Consider the following 26,776-nt stretch of genomic DNA (forward strand, 5'->3'; position numbering starts at 1 on the left):
CGATTTAAACAAACAGATGGGAACGATGAACAAAGCGATTCGGATAGCGGGATAAGAACAGTGTTATTTTGAATCGATTTTATTAAAAACGTTGTATTTTAAATCGTTTCAAATCTTAAGTGGGAACAACCCGAATGTGGGGCTGATGCCCAGTGGTTAAAGGAGGTGATAAAAGCCTCTTTGTGGGAGAGGGTTGCTTTGAGAGAAACCTTTCCCTAATCCAGTAGTTTGTTTGACCAACTGTCTGAACACATTTGCCAGAAAAACCCCATGATAAGTTTGCCTTGTTGTTGTTGTTGTTGTTGTTGTTGTGTGCCTTCCAGTTGTTTCCAACTTATGGCAACTCTAAGGTGAAGCTATCATGGGGTTTTCTTGGCAAGATTGGTTCAGAGGAGGCTTGCCATCGCTGAGGCTGAGAGAGTGTGACTTCTTGCCCAAGGTCACCCCAGTGGCTTTCCATGGCAAAAAACCCCATAAAAAACCCAAGAAGGATATTTTTAAAAACAAGTCAGTACAAAAAATAAACAACTGAACACACTGAAAAGCAGGCAGTAAGCAGGCAAGACTGCTCCAAATTCAGACATTTTGAGGGCAGTAAATTAAAAATAAGAGAAACCAGGCACTTATCAGTGTCTATAAAGTATAGTTACATTTACACACAACCCCCCCCCATCCCAGATAGTAAGCTCTCTCTTGAATGACCATTAAATGATTTCATTGTGTATTTACTGGTGAGGGTTATCAAACCTTTTGTTTCCTTCAAATACTCTGCTTTTGATTCACTGAGGCAAAATCGCTCTCATAATGGGAGACTTGAATCCTGGCTCACCAAACATCCAGGGGAAATTTGTATTCTAAATTATGTTCCCCGCTGTCCATTTTCATCTTCCTTGTGTCACCTTGATTCTAACAACAGCAACAAAGGCCAGCCCTAATGTATTCTTATCCTTCTTATTATCATCATTTCATTTGCCGTTTATCCCACCTTTTACCCAATACTTGGTAATGATCCAAGGGCCGTGGTCCACTCAGATCTCAAGCCAACTCAGGCTGGAGCCTGGAGGGGATATCCAGGAGAAATAAAGTCACAGGTGCCCCCAAATGATGGTTGATTTAATACACGGAGATGCTAAGGCGTTTATGACACTAGCAAGATCATGCAGGAAAATGGGAGTTAAACGAGATGTAAAGCAAAGAAAACCCAGAAATGCTTAAAGTTTATCAGACAACATCACAGTTAACATGAAGTAACACAAAGTTAATCCGAATGGAAAGCAGAGAATACCAGCAGCTTTTTACTTTTGGAACAAGCCGAAAATAAAAAAGCTGCTGGTTTTCTCTGCTTTGCGTTTGGAGTAACTTTGCGTTATTTCACTTGGGCAGTCCCCTAGTGAGATAAACTCCCTGAATTTGCAAGTTTTGTTTCAATTCAAATGTACTTTAAATCTCATTTAATTCCCGCAAAGGCAGTTTCAGCTTGTGTCCCTTCAGCTGACCAAACTAGTCCTTCATCACTGCTGATGTTCACTGGGGTCCCCAGAATGAACTAGATGCCACCCCAACAGACCGGGTCCCTGAGCTGGACTCCAGCAGAAATAGACCCCTTCGGGTGCAGACTGCTGGCCTATATTTTCTCCATTAAAAAAATATCCTTTCTTCCTTGTTCTGAAAAGTGCTGGCAGTTTCATAGGAGAAAGGGGAGATAACCACCCCATTTTTAAGCAAGGACTTCTTATCTATAGATTGGGAGCTGACTTTGCATAGGGAAGCAGCAGCTACTGAAAACTCCATCGTGATGATGATGATGACAACGATGATGATGAGGATGATGATTTTAGGATGAATGTTAGAGCAATGAGCACTCTTTGCCAACTCCTATGGAAATTCTATGCAATCCCATGCATCTCTATGGGAGAAGGTGGTGGCATGGTAGCTCCAGACATTTCTGGATGATGTGGTTCATCTGGACCCATTTCGTTCTGAGGTTTGGGTGGGATGTGGAGCAGCTTTTGGTTAGCTTTGTAAATGACCTACACTGGAGTCTCAGTAGTATCTCAGCTGTTTTTGATAGGAAAGCTTGTTCTCTACAGATAAGCTTGGAGAGGCAGCAGCCATTTGCCTTTGCCCGAGTCTTCTGGGAAGAAGGAGAAAGAAGGAAGGTAGGAATAATATTCTAGAGGCTGTATCTTTTATTCCAAGACACATAATAGAAAAAAATTGGGAGGGACATGTGGTTCTCTCATTTTGATTTAATATTCCGCTGGGTGGGAGGGAGAGCCTAAGAGGAATACGCTTGAACCAAAGCTAGAGAACCACATGCCCCCTTCCCAGTTTTTTTTCTATTGTGTAACATGGAATATAAAATATAGTTTCTAGGTGGGAATAAGATGTCCTGTCCCCCCCCCCCCCCAAAAAAAAAAAAAAAAAGACCCAGGCAAAGTCAAATGGCTGCAGACTCTCCCAGCTTGTCTCTTCTTCCTCATTAATAACTTTTGTCACTTTGCGGATGTCTGGCCACAGGTGTCCCAGTTTCCGTCTGTGAAATGTAGATGCATGTTCAGTTCCGCTTCCCAGAAAAATGTGTTTCAGGGCAATGGCCATGCCATCTGGGGGATTTTGAATCATTTCCCAAGCTCTGGCCTGAGCTTAACTCAATAACTGAAAGAACTAGACACAGTCAAATGTTGGAATATCGTTTTATATTCAATCGCAGGTGAACCGGAGAGGTAGTCACGAGGCAAGGAAAGGTTAAGACGTATAAAGCAGAAGCGTGCCTCTTGCTTCTTTCTCAGGTTCTTAGGTCTTCAGGATCATTTTGTTTTGATACTTCATGGATGCATTTTGCAATTACTCGTTGAAACCCCATTTAAATCCTCTACTGAATCCTCTCAGCAAACCACCAAGAAATCGGAATCTGGTGACCTGGGTTGGCTGGCGGGAAGAAAGGCAGGCAAGGCATTAATGGAGAATGGCTGAACACTTGCTCCTCCAATGGCTAACCCCATAACTGCTTTGGGAAGGGCCCAGGGATGTGTCTGAGTTACACAGAAGGAGGTCATAAACCCATCTGTGGCCAAGGCTGCCAGGTCAGGACAACCTCAGGCCCTGAGATTTCATTAAACACTGGAAACCAAAATGACTACACAGATGCTATCCTCCTTCAGCCCTGTCATGAGATGATAGAAAAGATAACAACGCTGGAGCAAGTGGAAGGCAGTAGGACAGTGGTTCTCAACCTGTGGGTCGTGACTGTTTGGGGGTCAAGTGACCCTTTCACAAGGGTTGCCTAAGACCATTGGAAAACACATATTTCCGATGGTCTTAGGAACCGTGACACTGCTCCTTTATCTGGAGGGTCACCATAATATGAAGTACTGTATTAAAGGGTTGTGGCATTAGGAAGGTTGAGAACCACTGCAGTAGGAATGAGTGGTTGCAGATAGATGGACTCCATCAAGGAAGCCATAATGGCTGCTGCCCAGAGTTTGCAAAACGAGCAGGGCCGCTAATAATGGAGTTTTTTTGAGATCTCTCATTCCAAGGGTCATTACAAGTCAAAGCCAATAACAACCACCCTAATATCCATCCCATCGCTGGGGATTCTTTAAAGAAGAACCAAGTTTCCACATAATGGATAGCGTCCTCTTAGTAACACATGCAGTTGCAAGCCTGCCTTATGTCTGTCTATTTTTTGGCAACTGCAAAGGTTGGCGTTCTTGTCTGCCCTCTGCAATGACCAAAGTTATCCCCAGATTCACTGTTCAGTTGCTACAGTCCCACCTCCTGCCCCTTCCATTGCTGGGGAAGAATGTGGAGAGGGAGGAATTGGAGAAGCACCTGGCTATGTCCCTGTGGCCAGACGCAGACTGATGACATTATCTGCTGAGACCTTTGGAGGATCTTCTTGGCTACAGGGACATAGCCAGACACTTCCCAAACCCTCCTGTGTTGTGGGACGGTCAATGTAGCATTGTTCAACCCTGATGCGCCATAAGGGATCTTGGCCTTTATTAGGCAGCATCAAGATACTCCCACCAAGTTGTAGGCCTTGCAGCCCTAGCCAGAGAGGAAGCCAAGGGCTGAAAGGACCCACACGATGGATGGGAAATTGCTGTGGCTTTCCCCCACCTCTGCATTATGAGGATGGAAAATGTACCTCTTGGGCTGCAGCGTTGCAGGTGATGACAATCTGGGAGATTTCCTGCTCGGTGGAGAAGTATGCAGAACAATCTTTCACCAGCTGTAAAGTTGAAAAGAGAAAATGGTCACTCCTTTATTGCATTATATCCCATTTCTCTCTGAGACCTGAGACACAAAGGCAGTGGGCCCTCCATGTTTGCTGAAGTTAGGGGTGCAGGACCCCCTTGAAAGTGGAAGAATTGCATATTAAAAAAACCACTGTTTCTACCTGAGAGAGAGCACTCCTTTAGGAATTTCTGGCTCTTCCAGCGCAGTTCTAAGGGCAACATCTGCTGGAGGTTGACCAAAGAATTGCACTGGAGGACCTACAAAGGCCTAGATAATTTTCTCTCTAGGAGTTTCTAGGTTCTCCAGCACAACTCTTAAGGTCAACATCTGCTGGAGGTTGGCCATAGAACTGCGTTGCAGGACCTACCAATGCCTACCTAGATAATTGTTCTCTATAGGAATTTCTAGGTCCTGCAGAGCAACTCTAAGGTCAACATCTGGGAGCTGATCATAGAATTCCATTGGAGGACCTACAAATGCCTAGAGAAGTGTTCTCTCTAGGTCCTCCAGCACAACCTCTGGCGGGCATTGACCATAGAGTCATGCTGGAGGACTGAGAGAGAGAACCTATTAATCAAATCCGTGAATAATCAAATCTGCAAAAGTCAAAGTGCAAATGTGCAAATGTGGAGGGATAAATACACAGAAAAGCAGTGGTTAAAAACGCTAAGTGGGTTTCTGCCTCTGATTTATTTCCTTGTTCCTCAAAGATTGAGGCCTCTTTGGTGGAACAAGGAGCAACTGATCAACTAACTTTGGACAGAAAGCTTAGTTGGAAAGGTCATTGCTAGCAAAACAGAAAAGCACAGTTCCTTTGTTCAGAGCCAAAACCTCTGTACAGGACATTGCATTCTTGTTTTAATTACTAGTTTTCCAAAAGGGTCTTAACTGGACAACCCGGTGATAACCAGCTATTTTTCCTTTCCTGACCCAACCAGAATTTCATCCAGCTCAAGTAGCTGGCTGGAATATAAAGATGTATAGTTAGGGCTATTTTCATAGTTATTTACCCAAAAATCCACTTAAAAATAGGTGAGGAAGGACTCTGCACATGCTCTGAGACTCATCATTTCAACTGTTCTCCCCCCGTATCTCAATTTCTGTTTAACATCTGCTTTCTTTGAGAAGGAGAAATGTTTCATGGCTGTGCATTAAACTATAACTGCAGGCAAAGGAGCAGTGATGGATGAAAAGACTGGCTTTTTGACTAATAGAGCAACCATCTTGTGAACATCTGAAGGTGGGTCTCCTTGTCTTTCTGTCATATGCACCAGTGTTGACATGCCTATGGAGCTTAGACCCAGAACCTGTTTGAGAAACATAGGCTCAGCTTTGGAAGACATGGAGCTGTTATGAAGATAGTGTCATCCCTGAGCATGTGCAGAGTGTAGTTACCTCAGCACCAAGAGACCACCGCCAGCCTTCCCCTCTCCCCAAACACAGCTATTGAAGATGGAGGGAAGAAGTGATTTTGCTGGGAGTTCAAGTCACAGCAATGATGACTGAGCTGAGGCTGTCATACTTTGGACATGTCATGAGAGGACATCACTCATTGGAAAAGATGGTAATGCTGTAGGAAAGTGGAAGGCAGTAGGAAAAAAGGAAGACTGTGTTACAGGTGGAGGGACTCAGTCGAGGAAGCCATGGGTGCCCTGAATTTGCAAGACAGGGCTATTGAGGAGCAGAGGTCTTGGAGACCTCTCATCCACAGGGAAGCCATAAGTCAAAGTCAATTTGACAACAAATAACAAGAAGTCCCAGCGTGCTTTTGCTCACCTTCTGTTGGTGTCTTACACACTTCTAATTCTCCTATGGAAATGGCTGGACATTTTTTTTTTTTGCTAATGAAATAAGGCTGTACAGTCAGCCCTCCTTATCCACTGATTTTTTTTATCCACGGATTCAAACGTCCACGGCTTGAAAATATTTAAAAAAAGAATAAATTCCAAATAGCAAACCTTGATTTTCCATTTTATATTAGCGAGCAGAATTTTCCTTTTCCATTATGTTTAATGGGACTTGAGCATCCATGGATTTTGTTATCCATGGAGAGTCCTGGAACCAAATCCCAGCGGATAACAAGGAGCCACTGTATTCAACACATGGGAGCAGAAGCGGAGTTCTGTGTGCAATGCCAGTGAGCATCTGTGTACACTGATGTGCAGTGTGCACTGCACATGGATGTACACTATTCATTGCGCATGCTCATTTGGCAGTGCAAATAATTCACCTGTGAAGGGTAACTCCGTGAGTGTAAAGTCACACTCCATTGCCTAAGTGCAGCACCTTGGCCCTCATTTTAGAAATGGAGGATGCAAAGAACTTTGCAGAATGACATGTTTCTTACCCCATCAGGCTTGAATTCACACTCCTCCGCATTGACTTTCTTTGAGGCCAGGCAGACAGTCTCTTGAATGGTAAAGTTCAGCTCCTGGAGAATCATGGAGTTGGAATTCTTGGTGGGGAAAAATTCAAACCAAGGAGCAAAGGTCAGGGATTGGCAGTCATTTTTTAAACAAACAAACAAACCTTGAATCACGAACCTGTCCATGAAACATCTCTAAACTGCAAAACGCTCCTGCATAGTCACATTATTATTATTATTAACCTTTATTTATGAAGCGCTGTAAATTTACACAGCGCTGTACATGCAATCTTTTTAGTTAGACAGTTCCCTGCCCTGGGGCTTACAATCTAAAAAGACATGAGACAGAAGGAGAAGAAGGGAGTGGTGGAGGGAGAGGGTCAGAGGTCCAGCAGTTCCTCTCTACCTCCGAGGCCTGGACCAAGGCAGATGGACTGGAGGGAGGGCTTGGCTTCAAAATGGAAGGTTAATCTTCATCCAGGGAAAATATATACTCTCAAGTAGGATAATACAAATACAATACATAGCAATACAGGAAATGGTTTGATAAACAGGCACTAAAAGAACATCAGATGGTAACATCATAGAACTAATGCAGTTTGATCCCACTTTAACTGCCACGGTTCCATCCTATGGCATCCTGGGATTTGTAGTTTCAAGGCCTTGAGACTTCTCTTTGCCAAAGAGCGTGGGTGCCTCACAATACTGTAAATCCCAGCGTTCTGTAAGATGGAGGCAGGGCAATTAAAGTGGTGTCAAATTGCATTATTTCTGCAATGTTGATGCACCCCACAGCCTCTGTACTACCCTTTCCTCTCAAATATGTCTCAACATTTTACTCTTTGTGCCTTATTTATTGCTGTGTATCTGGTAAAAAAATTCACCTGCAGATCCTTTTCAGCTCATAAATTCTGCCTCTTAGGATTCTGTGTATTTGCTTGGCATAGAAGACCTGGGATCCCTGCTAGGGAAGAAGAGTAATCCCGGTACTTGCTTCAGCCGGGCAGAACATCCACAGAAGGGTCAATAGGAGATTTTTCTCATGACATATCCACACTGGAGTTGCAGAAGTTTCACGACACTTTAAATGCCTTGGTTTCATCCTACAGAACCCTGGGATTTGTAGTTAACGAGGTACTCATCAATGGAGAACATCTTAAGCTTGCTAAACTACAAACCATAGGATTCTATAGGATGGAACCAAGGTGAAGTCACATCAGAGTGTTATAACTAACTGTGTATTGTAGCGGCCCTTTTGCACATCTATGATTTTCCACATCCATACTTTCCAACTCTCCTAATTTGGCAAAGACGCTTCTGAATAATTCTCTGTCGTCCCGCTTTTCCTGCTGCTTTTAAAATGTCCTGTTTCTCTTTCATCCTATTACCCTTCCCTCTTTATCCTTAACTTAATTCCATTGATCCAAGCTGAGTTCAAAGCGCAAAAGTAGTTTGGACCCCATTAACTCAGTAAGAGGAGAGGAGAGGAGGGACAAAGTCCGTCCCTTCCCAATCGGCTGAGGCAGAAGCAAGCTGCACAGCATTTCCTAGCTTTTTGTTTTCTTCCTCACTGATAACTTTTGCCCTCTTGACCACGCTCTGAGGTTGCTTGCCACACGTGTCCGAGTTTTCATCTGTGAAATATTGGCAAGGATGCATCTGAACCCCAAATACTCTAAAGGCACCAGACTGGGTCTGATCTTGGAAGCTAAGCAGGGTCAGCCCTGTTTAGTTCATGGATGGGATGCCACCAACAAATGCCAGTTGCTATAGGCTGTGTTTCAGAGCAAGGAACTGACCAACCACCTCTGAATGGTCTGTCCCTGGCTTTCTACTTCACCAAATGCATCTGGGAAAGTAGATTTAAGTCTAGAAAAGCTCATGCTGCCAACTTCCTTATTTCAGTTAGCCTCAAAGGTGCTGCAAGATCTCTACAGACTAACACGGCTGTATCTTTGAACAACCAGAACATGCATTTGATGGCAAGTTGCTGAAGATGGATTGCAAAGACACACAGCAAGTGACACCTTCCAAGAACATCACAAATCCAGAGGAGGTCTTGGAAGAAATGATTTTTCATGGGGGAAGCCATGTCACTTCTTGCTCTGAACATTGAAATCCTGATGTGAGGCACATGGGGCTAATGCTTGCCCCTCACCTGCCCACCGGCATCCTATTTTGGACTTACCTGCGCAGGTAGAGCCACTGCTTCCAGAACCCGGAAAGCATTCTGGACCTTGGGGCCTTGGTTGTAGATGGCCACCACCTGCGGAAGAGCGTCCTGGATGTTTCTGGGGGGCTCCAGGGGGACCGCAGTGGCCAGGCTGAGCAGGAACAGAGCTCCCCAAAAGTGGCCCATGGTTGTGTTCTCTAAAAAGAAGCCGCTCTCTGGGCCTTATATGCTCTGGGGCTGGCCTTTGCTTGTGGGGCTACTGGCTCATAGGGGCCCCAAGGCAAGGGTTTCCTCAGGCTTGTGGCTTTTCCTTTGGTTTCCTGAAGGCTTGACTAATAGTCAGCAGACGCTGCTTGCAAATGGCACCATCGCCATCCTTTGGGTTGTCTCTTGCAGGACGGAAGCGGCTGTCTGTGTTTGTGAAACGCATGGGGAACTTTAAAGGTCTCTTCTTGACCTTATGGTTCAAGGCAGTGGATTTGGGTGCACTTGCTATTTTAATACAAGTTGAGCCTCCCTTATCAGGAATTCTGAAATATTCCACGTTTGTCCCCTGTGGGCGGCTGAGACAGTGACACCTTTGCTTTTTGGTGGTTCAAGGTACAGTCAACCCTCCATAGACAAGGATTTTTTTATCTGTGGGTTCAAGCATACACAGTTTGAAAATATTATATATATGATCCATTGGCCCCTCCACATTCGCTGATCTTAGGGGCACAGGACCCCCGTGAAAGCGGAAAAGCAGAAAATAAAAAAGACTATGCATTCTCTGAAGGTGCCAAAGCCACAGATGCTGCTGGCGAAACGTCAGGAATAAACTCTTCTAGAACATGGCCACAGAGCCCCCTGAAACCCCCCCCCCCCAAAAAAAATGAAAACAAGACAAATGGGGTTTTTCCAGCTCAGATCCAGGGTGACTGCAAATGAGCGATGCGAATTCACGTTATAACGTTAATGTATTTTCACACCCGGTTCCTTTCAATGGGAGCTCCTTGCGTGGTGCTTCCACGGTGCTTCCGGACTGAATCCTCATTTGGGAGAGTTCGCTAAATAAGTGAGTTGACAGGATTCGCACTGAGGCTCGCTTCGAATTCACTGCTGATTGGTCTGGTGTGGAATGACACTTTGCTTGTGCTCTTGAACACCACCACAAAACCCCTGGGTTGCAAATTTCCCATGATGCCATGCTGCAATTTTGCCCCATTTGCTTCTGGTGCTCCCCCCCCCCCCCCATGAATGCCTTCACGTTTTAAGGTGGACAAGAGATATGCTGGCGAGGAGAAAGGGAAAGGGGGGGGCAAAGAGAGAGAGTGGGGTTAGTAAAGTTTCCAAAGGACTCTTTGGGGGTAGAGGCAGGACATCCTCCAAAGTGGGGCCAAGGGGGAGGCAGGGTTTACTTCCAAGGAGAACTGCAGTTTCTACACTGATTATTTTGCAGGGAAAGAAATTTATTATTATTATTATTATTAATAAATTCTTTCACTGCAAAATAACAACAACAACAACAACAACAACAATAATTTTGCCGGTGGGTGATACATTTGGATGAAGCAGAGAGCATTTAGAGATAGGTGCCATTCCCTATAAACGTGAGGCTAGGGATGGAGATCCAGATGGCAGATCTGAAGGGGAAGAAGCAGAGGCTGGAGGGAGAGATGGAACTCCCAGAATTCCATAGCCTCAAGGCAAGGACCCCACAACAAACTCCAACTCCCATAATAATAATAATAATAATAATAATTTATTTTTTAAAATAAAATAATAATTTATTATTTTTAAATAATAATAATATTAATATTAATTAATTTTTAAAATAATAATAATAACAATAATAATTTAAGTAATTAGTTTGCTGAGGCACCAGAGCTCTCTGGCAGAGAAGGCTCAATGTCTCAGGACACTACAGTTCCCAGAATTCCATAGCACTGAGCCAGGACAGTTAAAGTGGAGTTAAACTGGATTATCTCACCAGTGTGGATGCAACCTAAGAGAAGACAACTGTTACAAAGGGAAGGAGAGATGTCAATGAAATAGATGAGGAGAATGTCAGGAGGATAGATGTAGATGAGGCTGAAATGGAAGGGGGTTCTGACTGGGAGGACCCCTTTGAATTTGGCTGCCAGGGATGGGAGAATAGAAGGGAGGAAGAAAGGGGAAGCTGTCATTCCCATGAAAGTGGAGCCAGGCTCCCTTCTTCATCTGGAAGTGCAAAGGTTCAGGATGCGTCCAGAGCCCCACTGAGCATGCGCAAGGGTCCCAATTCGAATCGTTGAATCCCCATGGTATGCACTGGTGTGGAAATACAATGTGCACTCACTCCGCTTTGCCTGAATCCGCATCACGTGACTTCCTTGGATTCGATTCCCCCTCCGTTCGGAAGGGCAACGAATGGGCAACCAGGTGTGATAAAACAGCCATGTTATAACCTCAATTCGCATCGTTCGACCCGCACTCACCCCGGATCTTAGCACCAATAACCTCCGTGTGATAAACGCCTATGTTTTTAACCTGAGAGAATACCTCTCCAGGTCCTCCGATGCAACTCAAGGGTCAGCTTCTGCCAGAATTGCACTGGAGGCCCTAGAGATCCCTAGAGAGGACATATTAATCAAAACTGCAAATAATCAAATCCACAAACGTCAAAGCTGCAAATGTGGAGGACCAACTAACTATACACACACACACACACACACACACAATATATATATATATATATATATATATATATATATGTAAATTTGTATATATAAATATATACAGAGTCAGCATGGTGTAGTGGTTTGAGGACTGGACTGTGACTCTGGAGACTAGAGTTTGCTTCCCAGCTCAGCCATGAAACCCACTGGGAATCCTTGGCCAAGTCACACTCTCTCAGCCTCAGAGGAAGATAAAGGTGTCTCAAACAATTTTATTTCTGCAATGCACATGCAGCTGTAGAAGATGAAGCAAGTTGGTCTCCTGTTGTTCCAGAGACTAGGACACAAACCAGTGGATTCAAATGAAAACCTAAACATTAGGAAGAACCGTCTGATGATGAGAGCGGTTTGAGAGTGGGAAGTGTGGACTCTCCTTCTTTAAAAACGGAGGTTGGATAATAATTCTCAGGAGTGTGAAAATCACAGAATGATAGAGTTGGAAGAGACCTCGAGAAGGGCCCTCCAGTCCAACCCCATTCTGCCATGAAGGAACCCCCAGTCAAAGCATCCCCATTGACAGATGGCCATCCAGCCTCTGTTTAAAGACCTCCAAGGAGGGAGACTCCACCAAAATCTCTGAGGAAGGAGTGTGTTCCATTGTCGGACAGCGCTTGCTGTTGGGAAGATCCTCCTAATGTCGAGGTGGAATCTCTTTTCCTGGAGCTTGCCTCCATTGTTCTGGATCCTATTCTCTGGAGCAGCAGAAAACAAGCTTGCTCCCTCCTCAATGTGACATCCCTTCAAATATTTAAACAGGGCTATCATATCAATTCTTAACCTCCTCTTCTCCAGGCTAAACATAGAATCATAGAGTTGGAAGAGACTACTAGGAGCATTCAGTTCAACCCCATATTCTGCCATGCAGGAACTCTCAGTCAACAGATGGCCATCCAGCCTCTGCTTAAAGGCCTTTAAAGAAAGAGACTCCACCACACTCCAAGGGAAGAGTGTGTTCCAATCTCAAACTGCTCTTAACATCAAGAGGTTCCTCCTAACGTTGAGCCAGAATCTCTTTTCCTGGGGCTTGCATCCATTGCTCTGGGTCCTATTCTCTGGAGCAGCAGAAAACAAGCTTCCTCCATCCTCAATATGACACCCCTTCAAATACTTAAATAGGGTTCTCGTATCCCCTCTTAACCTCCTCTTCTCCAGACTAAACATACCCAGCATCTCCCTAAGCCTCTCTGCATAGGACTTCATGGTTTCCAGACCTTCCACCATTTTGGTGGCCCTCCTCTGGACACAGTTCCAGCTCCTCAACCTCCATTTTGAATTGTGTTTTAGTTGTGTGCTGCATGGCACCATTGTTAGTGCATCTACACTGTAGACATAATGCCGCCTGACACCACTTTAACTGTCATGGCTCCATTCTGGGATTTCTAGGATGCCCCAATGATAGGGAAATCTAAAGACCCTGCAAAATTACAGATCCCAGAAATCTAGGGGAGATATCTGAAATGGGATAAGAAAATTCTTCCAGAACATGCAGAAATTTATTTAGATAGGTATGTTAATTTTATTTGGATAATGATGTTAAGCAAAAAATATAATAATACCAATTCTACTGTTGTTTGAATATGAGAGGATAGCAAACAACACCAAAGAGGAAGAGAACAGAAATGTGCAAAGACTTGAACGTGAAGATTTCTGTGCTACAGAAAGAGGAGCACCTTCTCTATGCATAACTTTATATAATCTAAGAATCTGATAATATGCGATTGGAGTTTCTTAAGGACTCAAGTTGAAGTAAAGATGTTAAGGGTAGATTGGTATTGTTGAAAGTGGCAAACTGTATGGAAGTGTACATGAAGAGAATATTTACTTTTATTTGGTCTTGACAGGTGTTACATTTTAATGCTAATGAAAGAATAAAAATAACGGGAAAAACACACTATGAATCCCAGGCTTCCCTAAAAGCACTATAGTTTATTATTTCTACGCTATGGATGTATCTTGGGTTAGACGTCTCCGCTTTTGGCTCTGACTGTTGGAAGCCCTTATCCTTAAGAGATCAAGCAATCTGTCGGTTTTTTCCAGCAGTTCTCTTTGCACCAGACAAAAGACCTGTCCCAACCCACTGAGCATTGCAATGTCCTTTTTGGTTTGTGGGTCTGCTTCTCCTTTCCCCGGCTTTGTGACGGTTGGGATGGGAGCCAACTTCCCTTCCTCTTTGGGAGCTTCTGCAAAGTTATTGACAAGCAAAGTCCTTTGCCACAGGATTGCAAAGGAATCGTTGTGCAAAAGGAAAGCCAAGGTGGCTCCTGACAAACCCCAAGAGGCAGAGGCACATCTGGCCTTTTGCAATAGAGGGGCTCCGTTGCTTATGATGGCTGTTTTTCCATCCATCCATCCCTTCCTCCTTTTTTGAGCAATGGCTTTCTGAACAAGAGTACAGAATACAGCAGTAGCTCCCAAACTTTGGTCCTTCAGGTATTTTGGACTTCAGCTTCCAGAAGCCCCAGATATCTTGGCCAGCGATGTGGGATTCTGGGAGCCAGAGTCCCAGATTAAATACAGATTAAAGGCTGGCACCTGGCATGGGCACGGGGGCCAATTGTTTGCCCTGGCACCTTTTGCTGCCACAGCAGCTATTCAGTAACAAATGAAAAGATCTTTCAATTCAGCAGATATTAAACATTGCAAGGAGAAATCTGTTTAAAAGGTGAATCTCCATTCTTGGGCTGCCTCTGCACTGCAGAAATAATGCAGTTTGGTACCGCTTTAGAGAGAGCTCTGGGGCCACAGGAGTTTATCACATGGGAGGAAACTTGCACAGAAAATGGATTCCAGCCGTGGGGTTCGTTACTGGGCCTGATTCCCACTACCTTTTAAGCCGGATTGCAAATCGGTTTGAATCGGTTTAAATGACCCTGGTTCCCACTTGAAGCAATTCGTGGAAGCAATTCGGAGAAGGAGGGGATTTGCTAGACCCATTTAACCCACGTCTTTTTGACCAAATTGATTCAACACAAGTGTGAACCAGAAACGGATCGGATTCGATTCCACAAATCGATCTTAATAGAATTGCTTCCGCACAAATGTGAAGCGGATGTGCATCGGAATTTATTTATTTATGATGTTTTTATGGATTACTGTGATGGACATTTTAAAAAAAATAACCCCACAGGAAACAATTCTATTTAAACCGATTCCTTAGTCAGTGTGAACCACAAGTGGGTTATCTACCCCAGGAACTGGTTTAAATAGAATCAATTCATACATCGGTGTAAACCAAAAGTGGGTTATTTTGTAGTCAGAAAATGCAATTGGGGCAAGTGTAGTGTAAACCATGATTCGATGTCGAATCAATCCATTGGTTCAGATCATGCACCGATTTATATGTAAGTGGGAATGCTGGTTGTTGTGTGACAAGCAACACCTGCCAAAATCCCCTCTTCTACACAACCATCACAGAAACAGGATCCCTCTCCAGTTTTTGCAGTGACATTGTACAATCACATTGTTGCTTAGGGCATCGTATCACAATCTAGCATCCTCCAAATGTATTGAACTACAAATCCCCAAACCCTCCAACCTGGTATTCACACATCTGGAGCTTTGGAGAAGTTGCTGGTTTAGGAAAATGGCACAATTGACACCAGTGCAAAGAAAGAATTGGGAAGCATTAGCAAGATGTGGTCTTTGCTTTAACATTTTATTTGGACTAGCACCTCTATCCCATGAAGCTAAAATGTGGAATATATATAATCATTTCCAACGTAATTAAAACACTTAAAAGGGCATACATTTCATTAGACTGAACAAACACACTCGACAAATGGCATAACAAACAAATAAACAAATAAAAGCACAAACATTACTTAAAAGAACTTCCTTACAGATTGCAATCCCTATATATATATGTGTGTTTCTATCTAGATTTTCTCTAATCAAAGTATTCTTCGTGACATCTATACTTATACCTCAGTTACAATTATTATTTTTGTTGGCTTCCTTGTGTTTAAATTTAAATAGATTCCTCATATTCTCTCCAATGACATTCATAGAAGTCCAAACTAATTATTCAAAACAAAAAACCATGATCATCATATATTACGTTTTATGTACGTTAAGACAACCTTAAGTGTATTATATCAAACCAGTTTTACCATATTCTTTTCTCATATTCTACCATTAACCAAAATAGCATTGATTATTCCTTTATCTTGGATTCTTCCTATAACGCAAAGGTTTTCTCTATTCTTAATCTACGTAATCCAGTTATCGCTGAGTGAATGTTCTTAATATGGCTATTAAATAATCTATTAGATGGAGATAGATGCCATCTATACATCATTTTCAGATAATTCTCTTTGTAATCCTGGCAAGAAGTAAATTTAATATATACATGTTTTTCCCCAAATCAGTTTGCCAGCCAATATCTTGTGGACCGCTTTATCATCACATGTTTAATCGATTCCCATTCAAATTCTCTTTCTTTTAGCACTTTATAATACTTTGCTATATGCTGCTGACCATCCTCTTCTATAATTTTATCCATCTCATTCTGTTCTGCAAATCTTTCCAGTTTCTTATCAATCTTAAATGTTTCTGATAATTGTTTATACAGGAAGCAATTATTATTTTTTCCATTCTCTAGATACATCTTCTCTAGATATCATTTGGACTTCTTTATTTTTATCAAGTCTTATTATATCTTTATATCTGATCAAAATTTCTTTCTCTTTCCTACTTCTTAAAAAAAAGGTCTCCTGTGTTGAAACCCATAAAAGGTTTTAATTGGATGAAAGTGTGGCTTTGGTGATAAAGTCCCCCTAAGTCCCATTAGCCCTAGGAAGCATGGCTGGGGATGCTGGGAGCTGCAATTCAGCAACATCTGGAGGTGAAATCGAAAGATTTCACGGCCGGCATCCATAGTTTTTTGTGGGGTTTTCAGCTATGAATCCATGTTCTGAAGAGTTTTTCCTGACGTTTCAGCCAGCATCTCTGGCTTTGGCATCTTCAGAGAATGCTGGCCTGGAAGAGAGAGGGGTTTACGATAGTGTCTAGGTTGGAGGAAGCGATTTCCATGTTAATCTGTGTATTGCTTCACAGTGTACAGAGCAATACACAGATTAACATGGAAATCACTCCTCCCAACCTAGAGTCACACACTATGTACAAACCCCTCTCTCTTCCAGGCCAGCCTTCTCTGAAGATGCCAAAGCCACAGATGCTGGTGAAACGTCAGGCAAAAACTCTTCCAGAACATGGATTCATAGCCCAAAAAATCCACAAAAAACAACATCCGGAGGGATCCTTTATTCCCACTCCTGTCATATAGTGACTTGAGAGAAAGCGGAAAGAGAAATGAAGCCCAGGAGGAGGCAAAGGTGATGTTTATAAGGGGTTTTGGAGAAGAAGAAAAGCGTCAACGAAAGGAAAGTGCAGGAGGAGAAAGAGGCAGAGGATGCAAGAAGAACAGAGAGCTGGTCGGATATCCAAACTGTAGAAACATAAGAACGGAAGGACGAAGGAGGAGACCAAGAAAACCAAGGATGGTTCTTCTTGCTTCTCTGCATCATCTTTTCCCAATTGCTGGGGCTGCTTTGGCTACAATGAGCTTCCCGGCTACCATAATAATCTTGTTTGTGATGATCCTGCGGACGGTTTTCCCCAAATGCTTGCGCAGACGTCGCCCAGCCTTCCTCAACCGTTTCCTCAACCGCTTCCTCAGCTTCTTGAACCGCTTCACACGCCTGGAGTGCTTGGGCTAGAAAGGAAGAGAGGAGAGGAGAGGAGAGGAGAGGAGAGGAGAGGAGAGGAGAGGAGAAGAGGAGAGGAGAGAGGAGAGGAGAGGAGAGGAGAAGAGGGGAGAGGAGAAGAGAAGAGAAGAGAAGAGAAGAGAAGAGAAGAGAAGAGAAGAGAAGAGAAAGGCTTCTGGTGATGGTCTCATTCTTCAATGGGGAGCTCGGGGCAATAACTCCCAGAATCCCCAGGCAGCAGCTCCCAAAATTCCTCAGCCAACATGGTTGCTGGGAGTTGCCATCCAACAAGCCTCTTTGCCCAACCGAATCCCATGGCTTACAGTATTTCTCCTCCTGGCTCCTGGGTTTTGCTTTGCTGCAAACTGAGCAGTTCTCTTACAGTGTTTCCTTAGGATCTAAAAGGCACCCCCCAGATTTATCCCCCACTAAGAGCCTTATTGCATTATTTTGAACAAACCCAGCAGGCAAACAAAGATAAACTTTCTTTTCCTCCTTCCGCATTTCTCTTCTTCCCTTCAGGTTGTAAAAGCCTGGGAGAGCATTGCAAGAGCGTCGTTTTTGCCAAACTGATTATTTCAGCTTGGAAAACGTGACACTTTTATGACCCTCTCCCACGGTTTTACAACTGGAAGAGAACAAAAGAGAACCACGTCAAGCGGAGGGAGGGGGAAAAACGTGTTTCGCATCTCTTCATTTGCCTGCCGGTTTGTTTAACAATGCGACAAGGAGGAAAGAATACCAGCAATCTGAGATACGCAGACGACACCATACTCCTAGCTGAAAACCTCACAGACCTGGAACAACTACTAAGGAAGACCAAGGAAGAAAGTGCAAAGGCAGGCTTACTGTTGAACATAAAGGAAACCAAAATAATGACCACTGAAGACCTTCCCAAGTTCCCAGACCTGGGATCAATCATTGATAGAAACAGGGACGGCAGCCAGGAAATCAGAAGAAGATGAAGAATGGGGAGGACAACTATGAAAGAACTAGAGAAGATCCTAAAATGCAAAGATATACAAATGAGGACAAAAGTTAGAATCATAGAAGCCATCATGTTCTCTATTGCCATGGATGGATGTGAGAGCTGGACAGTTAAGAAAGGAGGAAAATCCATTCCTTGGAGATGATGTGGGGCTGGAGAAGAGGGCTGAGGATCTCATCATGGACAGCAGCCAAAGGGACAAACCAAGGGCTCCTGGAGCAGATGAAGCCAGGAAGCCTCCTTTTAACCATCCATTAAGAAGCCAAGCCCTTCCTCCAGTCCATCTGCCTTGGTCCAGGCCTCGGAGGTGGAGAAGATCTGCTGGACCTGATCCTATTCCCCACCACCACTCCCCTATCCTTTTGTGTCGTGTCTTTTAGATTGTAAGCCTGAGGGCAGGGAACCGTCCAATTAAAAAGATTGTATGTACAGTGCTGTGTAAATTTACAGCGCTTTATAAATAAAGGTTAATAATAATAATAATAATAATAATAATAATAATAAGCCAGAAACCTCTTTGGAAGAAGCCAAAGGGACCAAAGTGAGGCTGTCGTACTTCAGGCATATCTTGAGGAGGAAGGACTCCTTGGAAAAGACCATAATGCTGGCAAAGGTGGAGGGAAGGAGGAAGAAAGGAAGGCCACAGAGAAGGCTAACTATCTCACAAAACTACAGATCCCAGAGTTCCATAGTGTGGATGCAGACCTAGTAAAGCGGTAAGCTTGCTACAGTTTCCAAGGCACCTTGTCTATTTGCCAAGACTCTCCAAGGGTGTCTGTATATTTATTTAAAGGGACAAAGTGTGCTGGTGCCTCACCAAACTACAAATCCCAGGGTTTTGTAAGATGGAGCTATGTCAAAACTGCATTATTTCCACAGTGTAGATGCATCCTATGTTTTAACCAGGATTTAAAAAGAGGTCTCCAATGTACTGAATTATATTCTCCAGGTAAGTTCAATACTTTGGATAGCTCCTTTAGAGCGATATAAAAAGCCCAGCATGGATTCACCGTCCCCCTGATCTGATCTGGGACAGCTACTATGCCTCTCTGATTATGGCTGCATCTGCACTGCAGAAATAATCCAGTCTGGCAGCACTTTCACTGCCATGGCTCCATGTTCTTACCTGTTCCTCACTGATGACGCTGCAGGTGAGGACGGCTGCAGGCGGCTGTTCGTTGAGAAAGGCGTAACCAAAGCATTTTTTGAACAGCTGCAAAAGAGAAAAAGAGGGGGTTAAATCTTCTTCTTTTTGGGGGGGGCGTAATTTCATCATATTTCATTTCTTAAATTCCTGCATCATGCAACTAAAGAATAGCCTCTCCTCTCCTCTCTGTCTGACAGAAGGTGCATCTACCCTGCACAGTTATATCAATCTTTTACCACTTAATTGCCATGACTTCATCCAATGGAACGATGGGATAGTTTAAAAGGAAGGGCAGCAGCGAGGGAGATCTCCTAACCTTCTTGCAGAGGGATTTTTAGAGTTTGAGAGTCACCACCAAGAAGGCCCTTTCCTCTTGTCCCACCTGGAAAGATCATACCAAGGAAGGCCGATGGGCCTTTGGCCATCCCTTACCCCATGGGCTTTGAAGGCGCACTCTTCCTCCTCCTCATTGTCTTCCAAGTGGGTTGGATTGGTCTCTGGCGGGAGGCATGCTGCCTCTTTCAGGGTGAAGTCCAGCTCCTGGGCATTTACCGAATTTGGGTCCTGAGACAGAAAGTAACCAAACCAGAGGCGTCAATCTGTAAGGTCTATCCATACACACTGCAAAATTACAGCAGCTTGGCATCACATTTACCTGTCATGGCACTGACCTGGGAATCTGGGATGGGTAGTTTGCAGAGGAAAATAACAACTCAGAGTTCTCTAGCACAGTCCCCAGGAATGCAGCAATAGAGGACTCCCAAGTACCTTAAATGTATGGCTTCAGCATTTTTTAGTCCCTTCAATCTGGGATTTTCCAGGTTTTCCGAGACAAATAGCAACCCAACACAAGAGGCAAGTGCTAATGTTGTCACAAGTACAGTATATTATTATGAGGTGCAGGGAGGGCATGACACATGGCACCTTAAGCATCAGCCACAGCTGCACAGAATGTGCCATTGACATAAAGGCCACTGAGTCTGATAAATGAGGCAGTTACAGTGAGCCTTCCACATTTGCTGAGGTTAGGAGCCCAGGACCCCTGTGGAAGTGGGAAAAAGCAAATAAAAACAACAACTCTGTTTTTAACCCAAGAGAACACCTCTCTAGGAATCTCTAGGTCAGTGGTTCTCAAATTTCCTAATGCCGCAACCCTTTAATATAGTTCCTCATGTTGTGGTGACCCCCAATCGAAAGAGGATTGGTGTCTTGGTTCCTAAGACCATCGGAAATAAGTGTTTTTTGATGGTCTTAGGTGACCCCTGTGAAAGGGTCACTCGACTCCCAAAGGGGCCGTGACCCACAGATTGAGAACCGCTGCTCTAGGTCCTCCAATGCGACTTTATGGTCAACATCTGGAAGCTGACCACAGAGTCATGCTGGAGGACCTATAAAAGAGCCCTGATGGCTCACAATGGTTAAATGCTGGCCCTGCACCCACAAGGTTGCGAGTTCCATCCCAGGCAGGGCTCCAAGGTCCATTCAGCCTTCCATCCTTTTGGAGGTCGGTCAAATGAGTCCCCAGCTTGTTGGGGGCAATTGGTTTACAGATTGTAAGCCCTTAGAGAGTGCAGAGTTCACTGCTAAGCTGTATAGAAATGTAAATGTGAGTCCCTATATTGGGAGAAAGACGGGATATAAGAAAATAAAATAATGGCCTGTTACAGACAGGCCAAAATAAAGCTGCTTCGAGTCACTTTGGAGGTATGGTATTTCAATGATACATGAGTCCTAAGAGTCTGGAAGCTGCACCAAAGCTGCACTTCAGTCCTTAGGACTGGAGCATGGCTTTGGTATGGCTTTTGGACTCTTAGGACGCATGCATCATTGAAATACCATACCTCCAAAGTGACTCAAAGCAGCTTTATTTTGACCTGTCTGTAACAGGCCAATAAAATGATATAATAAATGCTGTTGCTGCAAGTGCCTAAAGAGATGTTTTCCCTAGTAATCTCTAAAGTCCTCCAGTGCAACTCTGTGGTCAATTTCCAGCAGAGTTGCTCTGCAAGACCTAGACTTTTCCTAGAGAGCAGATGTTCATCAAATCCGCAAATAACCAAATCCGCCAAAGTCAAAGCCATAATCGTGGAGGACTGAGTGTATATCTACCCTTTTTTTCAAGGCTGTGCTCTTTCTCTCTTCAGCTCTGAGGATCACAGAAGAGAGGCCAGGCTCTCCAAATCCAGGAATAAGTAATATGAGTAGTGGTCCTGACTTACCCACTCGGGGTGAGGAACAGCCTTGTAGAGCAGGAACGTGATGTTGTCTCCCGCATGTTCATTGTAGAGGTCGACGGAGAGATCCACTGCCTTGGCGTAGCTCAGCGGTGTTTCCCTCCGCCAGGAGCAGTCTGTGATGGTGGCCGAAGCCACTCCAACTGCTAGTACGACTCTCCAGAAACCACTTGCCATCTTTGGCACCGATGGCATCCTCACCCAATGCACCTCCTTGGGGCTGAGGTAGTCCTACCAGGTGCAAGAGACCTCCTTTTATGCACACATGTCCTGGTGCATAAACTATGTGGAAGAGATGCTGGGGTTTCCCCTTGGAAATGGCAATGGCCAGTTCCAGTATCCCTGCCTATGCAAAGCAGGGAGGTCTCTGATATCATGGGACAGGGAAGAAAGGGGCTTTCTTTTCTTAATGGCCCAAACCAGGAACCAGGTGGGCACACGGTGAGGAGGAAGCAGATGCCAAACAAGGGACAGAGGTTTTAAAATAGAAAGACTGTTCTTTGTTGGAGTCCTTTGGAAAGGCTCAAGGGGCCTGGATGGGGACCAAGGCCCTCAAGTGCATTTGCTGAGTGTTTTCTGTTTCCAAAAGGCAAAGAAAGGGCTCTTCTTGGGCACAACCTTTGGAGAGAGTCTCAGGATGCCAGAAATGGAGCAAAGAGGGATGGACAAAGATTGTAAAAATGGCTTGTTTTGGACTATATTTGCCATGAACAGAACTTGCAATGGTCCGGAAAAGGCCAAGTGTGCACACTTTCTCGCTGTCCATCTGTTGTTGTTTTTTTGTTGTGTGTATTCAACTTATGGGGACCTAAGGGTGAAAAACACCCTGCAGAAATAATCCGCTTTGAGACCGCTTTAACTGCCCTGGCTCAATGCTAGGGAATTCTGGGATCAGTAGGTTTGTGAGACCTTTAGCCTTCTCTGTCAGAGTGCTCTGAGCCACAATCAACTACAATTCCCAGGATTCCCTGGTAGAATAAAATAGAGGGGCACTATTGCTTCCCTTGATCTAGACACTATACTCCTATTGATGCAGCCTAGAATTGCATTGGCAATTCTTGACTAAATCCCATTTGGATTAGGGTAAAACACTCTATAGATCCATCTGCACTGCAGAAATAAAGCAGTTGGACAGCACTTTAAGTGCCATGGCTCCATGCTGCAGAATGCTGGGAGCTGTAGTTTTGTGAGGCAGCCGCACAGAGAAGGGTCTGATTGAATGGGTCTGCTTTAACAGATTCCTGCTGGCAGTTGCCATCAGGATTAGAAAGGATCCTATTCTGCGGAAGGGTGAGGAGAAAAGCAGATTGACACACAGAGTGATCAAAAGGGAGCTTTCAGGAGCCTGGTCAATGCATGCATGTTTTGCATGAGTTTCAAGAAAGGGCTGCTTTTGCAGCCCTCCACTGTCCAGAGATGGACGTGATGGAAATCTTGATCTCTCTCAGTCACATAGTATTTGGCAGGTGGGAAGAGACCCTTTCGGCCATTTTTGGAATTCATTGAATTGAGATGCTTCTTTGACCTTGTCAGATCCATCCTGTCCTATAAACAGTAGTTCTGCTCTCAAGGCTTTATAAAGAAAGGACATCATTGTTCTTCTGCACACCAGGAATGCAAATGGGGGAACTTTGTTTTCTAAAAGCAATATGTCACCCAGACCCAAGGTAATGCAAATGCTGATGTATGTCTTCCTCTGTGCCAGGGCAAGCCATTCTATTTCGCAACTCAGATGGCAGTTGCAAACTCATTTTACAAGCGAATAACAGTGAAAGTGGAAAGGAGACAGTTCCCACTCCAAAGAAGGAGGAATCATAATGCAGTTTGCACAGTTTGCTTTACAACTGTGTGTTAGTTTGTGTGCCTACTGCCCTGGTCTTTTAAGTGCTTACTAAACCTTTAATACACCTCTTGTGTCAAGTTTTCCTTCATTTTTTCTCCCCAATTGCGCATGATCTGTTTTTCCAGCTATACATTTTTTTCTCCTGCACATTTTGTCCCACTGTACTTTTTCTTTTTCCAATCCAGGGGATTTGCATTGACTCACCATTCAAGAATCGTCCCTAAAGATCTGGGTCATTCTTCACCAATTAAGGTGTCCATTTGTTGTTGTTATCCACCCTCGAGTCGATCTGGACCCCTGGCGACCCTATGGATGAGCTGTCTCCAAGACTCCGCCTCGTCCTCCATTGCAACCCTATAAAACCCACAGTGACCTCCTTCATAGAGTCTATCATCCATCTGGCGTGTGGACGTCCTCTCTTCTTCCTCAATCCCTCCACCTTTCCCAGTGTTATGTTCTTTTCCAATGAGTCTTTCCTTCTCATGATGTCTCCAAAAGTATGATGGCCTCAGTTTGGTCATCTGGTTTCCGACTTGATCTGCTCCTGGACCCATTACTTTGTCCTTTTGGCTGCTGTCCATGGGATCCTCATTACTCTTCTCCAGCCCCACATAACCTCAAATGAATGGGTTTTCTCCCCATCATCTTCCTTAACTATCCAACTCTCACATCCATCCATGGCAATAATAGGGAACACAATGGCTTCTATGATTCTAACCTTTGCACTGAGTTGTATGTCTTTCCATTTTAGCATCTTCTCCAGTTCTTTCATAGACGTCCTTCTCATTCTTAACCTTCTTCTGATTTCCTGGCTGCAGTCCTCGTTTCTATCAATGTTTGATCCCAGGAATGGGAATCCTTTTACTATTTCTATTTCTTCATTATGTAATTCAAATTTTGTAACTTCTCTGTGGTCATTGTTTTTGTTTTCTTTATTTTCAAAAGTAGTCTTCCCTTTGCACTTTCTTCTCCGATCTTCCTTAGTAGTTGTTCAAGGTCTGTGAGGTTTTCTACTAGTAGTATACTAGTAGTATGGTGTCATCTACATATCTCAACATGGTTGATATTCCTTCCTCCTATTTTCACTCCTCCTCCTTCTGTGCCCAAGCCTGCTTTTCTTATAGTATGTTCTGCATGTTTTATTCTGCATGAATGTTTTACCTTGGTTGAAAGAAAAAGCCGATGGAGTGGGATATTCAACCAAGGTAAAACAATTTTCCTTCTTCTTAAATTTGGACCGGATTATCACGTTTGACCTCTACATCTTCCAAATTATTCCTGATGCAAAAACATGGGAAACCTCTTGAGGAATCCATTGACTTTCCTTACAAGGAGGCCTATGGCCTCACAGGAATGGAGACCGATTGGCTTGCAAAAGAGGGTCCGAGTTGAGAAGCCAATGGACTTTGAATTCCCTGGATTTTGCATATCTCCCAATTGCCTAAAGCATGGCCAGAAGGAGGAGGAACCAGCCTCAAAATGTACTCTCCTCCTACCATCCTCACTAAGGGCAGAAACAACAAAATGCAGGCATCTGACCAACATCTCCAAGTTTTTGGTTTGCAACCTCTTGCCTGATGAAGAAGAAGAAGCCAGTGGAACTTCGAAAGCTTGCAATGAGTAGATTGTGCATTTCGGTTGGCCAAGAAAGGCATCACTGTTTGGTGGGATATTGGCTGAAATTGCTAAATGGCCATCACTGATACCCCTGAGTATTTTCTAAGTGTTCAAGACAAACATACTTACAATCCTCATATAATGTGAAGAGTCTATGCATATATATATATATATATATATATATATATATATATATAAAATGTATATACAACCATTTGAGATACCTTAGATGTGAGATGGCCGCAGGAGACAGAGACAAAGTGGATATTTAGAGAGCAATAGACAGGGCTTTTTTAATACATGGATTATCCATAATCCTTAGCAGTGGAGAGGAAGGACTTTGCTTCTGCTTTACTTTCCTCAGAGTCATTTAACATGGACAAATTCAATGGTCTTCCTGGAACCCTTTGAGCAGAAGGGCTGACATTAATTCTTATACAAAACACAGGGAAATAGAGCATGGTTTATAGACTCCAGTTATATCCACAAAAGACTTCTTAAGGGGCCATTTCAAGAAGGTTTTCCCTGCTGCAAGGAAGCCTCAGAAAAGGGCACAGTTTGGGAAGGTTAGTTCAGGACTCATTCTGTGCCAAATTTGCCATTTCAAGATTGATGATTTCCCCCATTGCAAGAAAACACAATTTTGGACACTTTCTTGCAGCCGGGAAAAAAATACTGAAATTGCCAATTTTGCCCAGAATGAGTCCTGAACTGAAAGGACTCTTCAAAAACTGTGCCCCTTTCTAAGCCTTTTTCTGCAGCAGCAGCAGCAGGGCAAATATTCTTGAAGTCGCCCCTGAAGAAGCCTTTTGGGGACGTAAATAGGGAAGAAGGACCCTCTTAGCACCGTCCTTTAGGGCAGAGCCTGCAATAGTGAGTCAGTCCTCAGGCAAATCCCTTGATTCAATGGATCTACCCTAGTTGGGATCAACAGTTGGATTCTGGAAGGGACAAGGTCTCTTGCAAGTGAAGAGAAATAGCTATTGACCGGCCGTTCCCATGTCAATGGGGCAGTGAATCTGGTCCAGGGTTTAGTCTCAACCAGATTGACCGCCCCTTTGGGTTTTCTTTGGTCCCATACTGGGAAAAAGGCAGGATGTCAAATAAAGAAGGATGCAAACAAGCAAACCAACATTTTTGGGACCATTGGAGTTCGGACCCAGATTCAGAATAGATTCACCTCTTTCCCGAAAGAGTCCCTAATGTGCTCATATCTCAAATAAATGCCAGCGTGATCACGATGTGAAAGTATATGTCTCTCCAAACCAGTTATGGCTCTTTCTTCCGGAGACTCCTACAAACTGGAGGAGAACCAGCAAGACCCGAGTTGCTGCTTTTTTGGACCCATTTTGGGAAAGTCAGCAAAGGAGGAGGAATGACCTGGATTCTACTTTGGGACTTTGGCTCCCTCTAGAGGCCAGAATGGGAATGTCTCTTCTCTCCTTGGATGCTTCTTCCACACTGCGGAATTAATGCAGTTTGACACCGCTTGAAAAGAGAAGAAGATGACACGAGACACGAGGAAATAAGGATAAAGAAACATGAAATAATTTCTTTTATTTTAACTTTTTCGTTTTTTAGGTTATTTGCTTTATTTTTTATTTCTCTAAATTTTTTAATTGATTTCTTAATTTTATTTCCTATTTTATTTGAATTTTTTAAAAAAATTATTTTTGAATTTTATTTTCCTATTATTTTATTATTTAATTTATTTTAGGTTTTTTAATTAATGTTTTATTTTCTTCTTTATTTAAATGTTT

At 43.7% G+C, this 26,776-nt stretch overlaps 1 protein-coding gene across 3 annotated transcripts; it reads right to left on the reverse strand.

Annotated features, from left to right (window-relative positions):
• Nucleotides 1-2,679: 2,679 nt before the first annotated feature.
• Nucleotides 2,680-21,781, reverse strand: LOC149310190 (cathelicidin-2-like). Of its 3 annotated transcripts, XM_089533938.1 has the most exons (6): nucleotides 21,542-21,781; nucleotides 19,755-19,886; nucleotides 19,302-19,388; nucleotides 6,596-6,703; nucleotides 4,157-4,240; nucleotides 2,680-2,931 (listed from the first exon to the last, which is right to left on the reverse strand). In XM_089533938.1, exons 1-6 carry the CDS (start codon nucleotides 21,749-21,751, stop codon nucleotides 2,848-2,850), a joined length of 705 nt encoding a protein of 234 aa, XP_089390064.1. In that variant the 5' UTR covers nucleotides 21,752-21,781; the 3' UTR covers nucleotides 2,680-2,847. The 3 variants fall into 3 exon arrangements, with proteins under 3 accessions (XP_089390064.1, XP_089390066.1, XP_089390065.1); XM_089533940.1 differs by lacking the exons at nucleotides 19,302-19,388; nucleotides 19,755-19,886; nucleotides 21,542-21,781 and adding an exon at nucleotides 8,802-9,436; XM_089533939.1 differs by lacking the exons at nucleotides 2,680-2,931; nucleotides 4,157-4,240; nucleotides 6,596-6,703 and adding an exon at nucleotides 16,544-17,195.
• Between the last annotated feature and the right edge of the window lie 4,995 nt (nucleotides 21,782-26,776).

Source organism: Sceloporus occidentalis, unplaced genomic scaffold, assembly GCF_023333645.1.
Source record: "Sceloporus occidentalis isolate IW3139 unplaced genomic scaffold, rSceOcc1.0.p SCAF_7, whole genome shotgun sequence".
NCBI lineage: Eukaryota > Metazoa > Chordata > Lepidosauria > Squamata > Phrynosomatidae > Sceloporus > Sceloporus occidentalis.